Raw genomic sequence first — 8,757 nt, 5'->3', positions numbered from 1 at the left:
TGAGGTTGAAGGTTAATTCTTGACCTTGGACACAGTGGTTTACGATAGAATCTAACCATGAGGTTCAATTAGTAGAGATTGTTTGAGAAAATCAATGACTGCATCACATCATTGCTGCTGATCGGCTGCACATTTATGATGTTAATCCTCCGTTCCTCCACATCCCAAAAGTGTCCTGTTGGAGTCAGATTTGGAGACTGAGGAGGCCACAGAAGTTCACTGACCTCAGTGTCATGTTTGTGAGACCAGTTAGAGATGAATTTTGCTTTGTTACATGATGCATTATATATAATGACCACACAGTATTAACTGACCACACAGTCTGCATCACTCTTCCTCATTTTAAAAAAGCCTCCCACTGTAATAACATTAGGAGGAAAAGAGACTTATGCTTTCCCAGCTGTTCTCACCTATAGGTTAGATGCAGCTTATTGAAAATCATGAAGAGTGAATTTCACTCTTCTGTCTGAAAATGTTAGGATTTGCTGAGTCAGGGTTTGGCTTAATGGAAGCTATGGATTTGATAGTTTATATGATCCAATCTTCATACTCAAATGTGAATCCAGGCTCCAGGCAATCATGTAGTGGCACACTTACATTCATAAATTCTTTGCAGGTTTATTGTTTATTTTCCCCATTTAGCATGTGCCATAAATTGCTACTGTTCCTGGCATGCACATGGTCAGCAACAACACTCAAACTGGCTGTGGCATTCAAACCATGACTGATTGAGGAGCCAAATGTTAAGTGTTCCAAGCAAATATTCCCCACACCATCACACCACCAGCAGCAGCATGGACTGTTGACACAAGGCAGGTTCGGTCCATGGATTCATGCTGCTATCCACGTGCTTTCCTGTTCTCTGCGCTGCCACTTTGCTGCTGTAACACTGTGAATTTCCCCACTGTGGGGACTAATAAAGGCGATCTTATCTTATCTTATCTTATTTTGTACACTCTGATGATTTTCTGATCACCACAGTTGTAAGGACTGGTTATCTGATGTACTATTAGCCTTTATGTCAGCCCCAACCAGTCTGCCATTTTTCTCTGTCCTCCCTCATCAACAAGCTATTTCTGTCTGCAGAACTGCCACTCCCTGTTTTTTTGTTGTTTTTTTCGCATCATGTTACGACTTTAGAAACTCCTCCACATCCACATATGAAATTACACAACTGATTCAGGCCCTGTAGCACTCCATGTGCACCATGAGTGGTCTCTAGAAATAGATTTCCCACACAGAACTATATCTCCGCACTTCTTTCACCCACTAAATCCCACCAAAGTGTCTAGTGGGACATCCTTCCTCTCCATCCCCTGCACTTTAAACAAACTGGGCCGGGATAGATCTGACAATGGTTTCAAATATTTGAACAAGCCGAGAAACATTTAATCAAACATTAGCCAGGCACTTTACACCATGACATCATTAATGGGGGAAATTAAATCAAAACTCCACTATTTGTTTAGTTCATAAGGACTGATACTGAATTGTTTGACATTTTAACATGTACTGTACATAGACACAAACACACAAATGCACCTGGACATACATTAAAACACACACACACATTGTTGAGTGGCGGCCCCCTCTCCAACTGTTTATGTTACAGTGGTTTACGAGGTGCTGCTTCTCTCTGAACGGTATATCTGTGTCTGAATGAATGTAAAAGACCTTTGCATTTTCCTCTCCACCAATGTGCTCTTTCTTTCTCTTTCAGTCCCTAGAAGTCTGTGTAAATTTAGTGTAACTGGTTCACAGGCTGGCAGCTTCGTAAAAACATCTACAGAAACAGTTTACACTTCTTTGTGTGTTTCTCGCTATTATCCCCCCTCCCTTCTCTAACTGAGCCAAGTATTAGAGCAGAAACCAACAGAGACCCTTGCAGTGCTGGACCACCCCAGAGACAGCTTTAAATAAACTTTATTAAAATCCTCTTGAGCAAAATAGTCCATTTTGGTATCTCTTTCTTTTGCCTCACAAAGATAGTCTTTTTGTGACATAGCATCATCCAGCTCTTCATTTTTGCACATTTTTCCTTTGTCTGTATTGTCTCCCAGTCACTTATCACATCTCATTTCAGATCCTGTTATTCCCAATTCAACTAGCAGGTGCCTTCAGTGGACAAATCCTATCCTGATATACCTGTTGATTTCCAAGTTCACACTTTCCCTCCATCTTTTCCAAATCCCTATTTTAGATATTTCAGAGGGAGACTGAGAAAGAACACAAGCTCAGGGGAAGGCCTGGATAATAAGGCAAAAAGGAAAGGGGAGTCAGAATGAGGGGAAGACAGATTAAGCAGAGGTGAGCGGGAGAGGAGAAAGAGTATGAGGACGAAAGGAATCAAAAGAGGAGAAATTATTTTCCAGATTTTTTTCTACAATATGTGACATGGGAGAGAAATGAGGAGGAGGTCCAGAGAGGAATCGTCCCGCCTCAGAGAGGTTCTCATCCAAATTCTCAACTCGTTCTCTCTTGTCTTTCCACTGCCCGACTGCAGAAAGAAGACACCAGAATAGAAGAAGAAATAAAAGGGGAAGACTTACAACAACTTTAATATACAGACAAACATCTCAACTTTAAGACACCGTGGGTGGATTTAGTGTACAAGGACTTTTTCACCTTTCCTTGTCTTCACCAGGTATGTTTCAGAAAGGTTTTAATTTAACTGTTGAGTTTCATTGTTTGTTGTGTTTTTTTGTGGGGGGGGGTTTTTTTGTGTTTTTGTGGGGGGGGGGGGGGGGGGGGGGGGGGGGGGTTCCTCATTTGAAAATCATGAAGAGTGAATTTCACTCTTCTGTCTGAAAATGTAAGGATTTCCTGAGTCAAGGTTTGGCTTAAGGGAAGCTATGGATTTGATAGTTTATATGATCCAATCTTCATACTCAAATGTGAATCCAGGCTCCAGGCAATCATGTAGTGGCACACTTACATTCATAAATTCTTTGCAGGTTTATTGTTTATTTTGCTGGATCCCCATTAGCATGTGCCATAAATTGCTACTGTTCCTGGAGTCCACACATTAAAAGATGTCCAAATAAAACATTATTACAATCATGAGGGCAAGGTCCAAGGTGTTGGGTAACAATAAGCTGCACAGAAAGACTGAAAGAGACCCACACACTGATATCTTGCTCTCAATTTTTTGGTTATTTCTACATGTGTATAAAATAATAAAGAATAAAAACATAATTGGTAAAGAGATAGCAGCGTGCAGGTATTTTTCTGTCCTTTAATCCAGGCCCCCAGCCATGTTTTATCCAACTGTCTGTACGATGATGAAGAGTGGAAAGACCTTCCTCGGCAGGACGTGTTAACAGATAGGAACTCATCCGTCTCTGGTCTTTATAAGGAAAGTAAAGACATTTTTGGCCATAACCAGTGGTTCTGTCAAGTAACTTTTAACAATAAGCTGTGAAATCCATTTGGTTTTCTGTCTTGGTTTTCAATGAGAAACAACTTTCCCAGTCTGGTTTAAGAATGTTGAAAAAAAAAAAAAAAAAAAAGGTTCACTCAGGTATCAAGCTTGTAAAAATTCATTTATACAACTTTGATGCAGTTACAAATTGTACAACATGGCTTTGCATCAGAACCTCAGATTTAATATAGTATTCATCTCCTAATGGGGAATTTTTTTTTATGTTTTCATAAGACAAATGATAGTCACATGCACACTTTATATGATGGAAACAATACAAAATATATTGTAAGACACACTCTCCTTTTGAAAACAGTAAAATATTATTTCAAAAGTCAAGAATGAACTTTAATGCTAAAAGCTCCAAAGAACTACTTGTTTTTAAATACTACATATTTTTCTAGAAATTCAATTTTCAAATAGCCAGGACCAAATAAGCAACATTTGATTTGACCGACAACAAGTAACAAAACAAAACAAGTAACAAAAAAAAAAAACTGTTAGGTTCTGATTTTAGTGTTCTTAAATCCTAAGTGGTACACTTCTCACCAGCGCAAAGAGCACAGAGAAAAACACAAATACAAACATCTTTAATTTGAAATAACTAAAACTTATTGAGAAAATAAAATTTCAGAGCCTTTAACTTCTAAAACAACACAGACATGACGTCCTAAAAGTGCTCTGGTTAAAATTTTGGCAGCCACAGCACTAGCATACCAACAGATTGATCTCCATAACAAGTAAGCTGTGATGGAGACTTGCTCCGGTCACTGATGAAGACCACATGATGAATTTGAGAGCTCCAGTAAGAACTGCTGTGTAATATGTTTGGGCATTGCATCTTAAAGGTTAAAGAACAAATTTGCCAACACATTGTGGCATGGGCTGTCAGGTTTTGTTTTAATAAGCCAAACCAGAGTTTCCCTAAATGTCTATACTTAGCATATTGTATGGTTATGTTTATCTGAGACCTGAGGATTTTAAGGCCTCCACTCCTTTATACAGGATGTGCCACATTCATCAAATTTATGTGACTCCTTCAAGACAAACGTATATCTTGTGCTCGACACAAAATGTGTCAACAGTGCGTTAAATTGCAGCACACACTGACATAGTTCATATTAATACCATACACTGTGTTTAAAGTAACATGCAAGGTCATGTACTTAACTTTGCTGAGAGTGTCACATCCTATTAGAAAGCATATGAAGATGGATTCAGTCATCTCCACGGTATGAGAGGACGTTGTTTATAAGAGGAGTCTCTCTCTGGATTAACTTCTGCAGATGTTGACCACTTTTCATCCCTTGAAGTCATTACTCTTTGACTTTTTAGTATGTGTGTGTGTGTCTTCGCTCTAAGCCTGGGCTATTGAGTTGTTTTAAACTAAATGGAGAACTCCCCATCACTTTGGATTGGAGCTGCAGGGTAAAAGGTTGAGGCATTTGTCTCCAGCAAACATTACGGGAGTCATTAGTCAAAATTCCTGCCGGGAGTGTGTACAACAGAAGCCAAAATATTATAGTATCATTTGAGCAAAAATGGTTCAAAGTAGTCAACAATAGCACAAATTTGGAAACAAACCTGGAAACACGCTTTTACCCTTTAAACTAAAACCACTGATTCAAAAGAAATTTTATTGCTTTAATGACTTCCATAGCTGCGTGACTAGAAAAGCTAATACTGACATTAATGACCACAACAGAACACATAATTGCCTTGTATGCAGATGTTATTGTTATTGTTATTGTTCTTACAGCAGACCCCCCGCCCCCCCAAAAAATAAATATATATGTATATACTCTGTACAGCCTTATGTTTCCACTGGTATCTAATTTTCCCATCATACACATGCGAAAGCACATGTCAGAACAAGTAATTAGTAATGTCCAATTCTGCACCAAGCGGGTTGAATTTTAAATATTTTTGCACAAAGAAAAAAAATAATAATAATGATGCTGCTTATTTCTCTTCTTACCTCTCGATTTCCACTCTGCCACCCAGACACCAGCCCACTATTCATTCATCCTTTTCAACCAATGGAGAGTCTTCCTGCAAACATCAGCTCCACTCCCTCCACTGAGCCCCTCCTGCCCCTCCTGACTCCAGATGCGACTAACTGCAGCACCTGGGACCAGCGGTGGGGGACACCGCACTTGCACAGGTTAGCCCACCTGGATGTGCAGCTGTACCAAGACTTCTACGCTGTGTGGGTCTCTCTTATGGTGAGATAAACATACCAGCCCATTTTGGTTATTTCCACTTAAACTATGTTAGATCAGTTGATTGGGATTGTTATTGTGGATAAAAGCTAGTTTTTAAAATATTTATGTCAGTGAACTTTGGTATATTGTTTATCAAGGGAAAAAAATGTAGCCCTCTCTAAGAATTGTTGTAACAAATGTCATGGCATTTATAAGTCCATTTTCTGCACTTACTGGTTATCGGATGATTCGACGGGGCAGAACAAATAAATACAAAAAGAAAGGTGAAATGAAGAAAAAAAAACAGTATCATGACTTAATAGTGGTTTGAAATCAAGAAACACTGGCAGGAATAAAACGTGCTCTGGAGACTTGCTCTCCAGACAAGGTAGAAAATCACAATCCTCCCCCTCACTGCCCCTTGAGCAAGGCACTAAACCTTCAGATACTCCATTCCTCCCTGCAGGTGTGTAACTGTCTGATGCTGGTGGTCGGTGTGGTCCTCAACAGTTTGGCCCTCTATGTCTTCTGCGGGGCCTCCACCCACTCCTCGGCCTCTGTAGTCTACACCATCAACCTGGCTGTCGCTGACCTGCTGGTGGCGCTGTCCCTGCCCGCTCGCATTGCCCTGTACCACAGTGGAGGGAGCTGTGTGGCCTGCTCCTACGTTCACACCTTCAGCTACTTTGTCAACATGTACTGCAGCATCCTGTTTCTGACCAGGTGGGCCGGGTCGTACCATCACTTAGCATTTAAGATGAATGAACACTGACAAAATGTTTTGCACCTCTTCTTTTCTCCGTGACTTTCCTTCTTCCCCTCCTCTCAGTATCTGTATAGATCGGTACCTTGCTGTCGTCCATGTGTCCAGCACTCTCCATCGATGGAGGACCACAGGGGCAGCCAGGTGTGTCAGCGCCACAGTGTGGTTCATTGCAGTTGTGGTCACCTACTCTTTCCAGGTGAGGATACGCTACATACACTACAAACTTTTCGAATTCCAGTGGACACCAACAGAAACAAATTAAAAACCAGAAATCAAAGTCTCGTGAAAACTCTATCAGAATAATGGAAGGTGAAACGAATCATCTCAGAAAGAAAAGTCATTATTTGGTTTAACTACTCACAACCTCCGTCCACATTAAGGATATAATCTGTGAGGGTCACAAGTAGACATTGCTTAATATTATGGGCTCACAAAAATGACAGAAAAGATTGAATCCCTGTATATGACCAATATTTTAGTCACAGACCTTAAAAACACCATGAACACCTGAAACAAATCTGAATGAGACAAATATATATTCAAATCGAAAGGCGTTGCAAGACAAAATGCTCAGGAACAACTTAAATCCTTGTTATGTTATGTTAGATGAATAATCAATTTAAAGGAGAAGAGGCACTTTAAGACTTGATGTGTTGGCATCTCTGTCTACCCTCTTTGTGTCCTTCTCTCTCCAGACCACAGCGTTGGAGTTCAGCTCATCCTGCGTGCTCCTCCCTGCCCTCTTCTACCTCACCATCCTGGAGTTCCTCCTCCCCCTCCTTGCTGTGGTGGGCTTCACGCTGCGCGTTGCCTGCTTTCTCTCCTCCAGCCACGGCCTGATGCCCCAGCAGAGCAGGGCGAGGAGGGCTCGTGCCATCAGGCTTTTGGCCACAGTCCTGGTAGTCTTCACTGTTTGTTTCACACCCTTCCACATCCGCCAGGTGCTGGTTTACTTCCGGGTCAAAGTCGGAGGGGAGGGGCTGGGCCAGGGGGCGGGGCACGTGCTCGCCTACCACATCACAGTGACCCTGAGCAGCCTCAACAGCTGCCTGGATCCAGTGGTTTACTGCTTTGTGACGGACAGCTTCAAGAGAGTGTGGAGGACGAGGAGGAGTGGAGGGAGGGAGGGGGACGGGGAGGCCGGGCATACGAGTGGGGGAGAAGGGGAGAGGAACTCCATGAATAAATGTTCAGGTACAGCGCTGGCAATAGTTCACAGTGTGGCCACTCTCACTCTCACCAGCACCCCCCTCACTGCAGCCAGCATGGACCAGTCCGCTTAGACAGGCGGCCTCCCCTCCACACCTGTGGATGGAACAGTCCAGAGAGAAACTGATGGCTATCTGGATGAACAGATACAGAGAAAAGATTGCAAATTTCTCTTCTAGATAAACAAAACTACACTTCAGTGGCTGCATCCATCCTCATCCCTTTATTACTCCATCTCTTTCCTTCCTTCTGACCTTGTTTGGATGTTGTCCTCAGACTGGTTTGAACAAACACTGAGCCGCAAAGGGATGGTTTCGATGTGAAAACGATGAACTGACACTAATGGAGATATCACGTGAGGGGCCCCTGTGCCTTAGGGGTTAAAACAGCGACCATGACCTGCAACATCCCAGGTTGGGGACCTTTGTTGCTTATCCTTCTCCACCTCTCTCTCTCCCTCATTTCCTGTCATTTCTAATTAAATAATTATGGCATGAAATGTCAAATAAATAAATAAATACAAATGTGAAAAAAAAACGAGACAGTGGTCAAAAGTATCAACAGATCTTGAATCCAATACAACTTTTCAGTATAATGCAGTCCTCCACTAACAATGACCTCAGTAATAAATGTATAGTTGATTGAACTCCTCTCAGAACAGCATCACACTTGAGTTGACTGCTGAAGTACAGTAGTTTTCAGGTCTTGTCTCATTTGAAGTACTGTAAAAGTCTTGGGCTTTTTAAAATAACTTAGAAGAAATTCACCTTAACCAAAGCTGCACCATGTCACCATAAAACTGAAACCATCCCCAGTTCAGTCTTCCCTGGGCTTCCTGTCTGTACCTTCACCGTCATCCATCTGATGAAGGTGAAAAAGTGTTTTCAATAATCTTGTGGCCAAACTATGATGCTTTAAATGGAAATACTCTGTTGTCTGCTCTCCTACCTTTTCTGCTACTGTATTCAACCAGCGTTGCTGTGTGAAACCAAAGTGGAAGTTAAAAACCTTTGGGAAAGATGACGTCAGCAACTTTAAAATGCCAAATGACATAAAGAAAGTTAGAGAGCATCACAATGGGACACAGTCTCGAGTCAACACATTAAATAAGCTGGAGGCAAAGCTCTCTTGAGAGGTATAAACACTTGTAACGGTGT

The 8,757-nt window shown here is 41.6% G+C and overlaps 1 protein-coding gene across 1 annotated transcript; it reads left to right on the top strand.

Annotated features, from left to right (window-relative positions):
• The first annotated feature begins 5,340 nt into the window (after window positions 1-5,340).
• On the top strand, window positions 5,341-8,129 carry LOC139634610 (G-protein coupled receptor 20). The gene is made up of 4 exons (XM_071501182.1): window positions 5,341-5,646; window positions 6,092-6,348; window positions 6,455-6,587; window positions 7,087-8,129. Exons 1-4 carry the CDS (start codon window positions 5,374-5,376, stop codon window positions 7,672-7,674), a joined length of 1,251 nt encoding a protein of 416 aa, XP_071357283.1. The 5' UTR covers window positions 5,341-5,373; the 3' UTR covers window positions 7,675-8,129.
• Window positions 8,130-8,757: the final 628 nt, after the last annotated feature.

The sequence above is a fragment of the Trachinotus anak genome, unplaced genomic scaffold (genome assembly GCF_046630095.1).
Source record: "Trachinotus anak isolate AG129_WGS33_773 ecotype Australia unplaced genomic scaffold, CSIRO_AGI_Tana_v1 ptg000016l, whole genome shotgun sequence".
Taxonomy (NCBI): domain Eukaryota; kingdom Metazoa; phylum Chordata; class Actinopteri; order Carangiformes; family Carangidae; genus Trachinotus; species Trachinotus anak.
This window is presented reverse-complemented; position numbering and strand designations above follow the sequence as displayed.

What these genes read in the sequence shown, in the direction of transcription:
- LOC139634610 (XM_071501182.1), top strand. Translation starts at nt 5,374, where the DNA reads ATGATGCTGCTTATTTCTCTTCTTACCTCTCGATTTCCACTCTGCCAC. An exon ending in AGCATCCTGTTTCTGACCAG is followed by an intron (nt 6,349 to 6,454) that starts GTGGGCCGGGTC and finishes CCCTCCTCTCAG; the next exon opens with TATCTGTATAGATCGGTACC. An exon ending in TGGTCACCTACTCTTTCCAG is followed by an intron (nt 6,588 to 7,086) that starts GTGAGGATACGC and finishes TTCTCTCTCCAG; the next exon opens with ACCACAGCGTTGGAGTTCAG.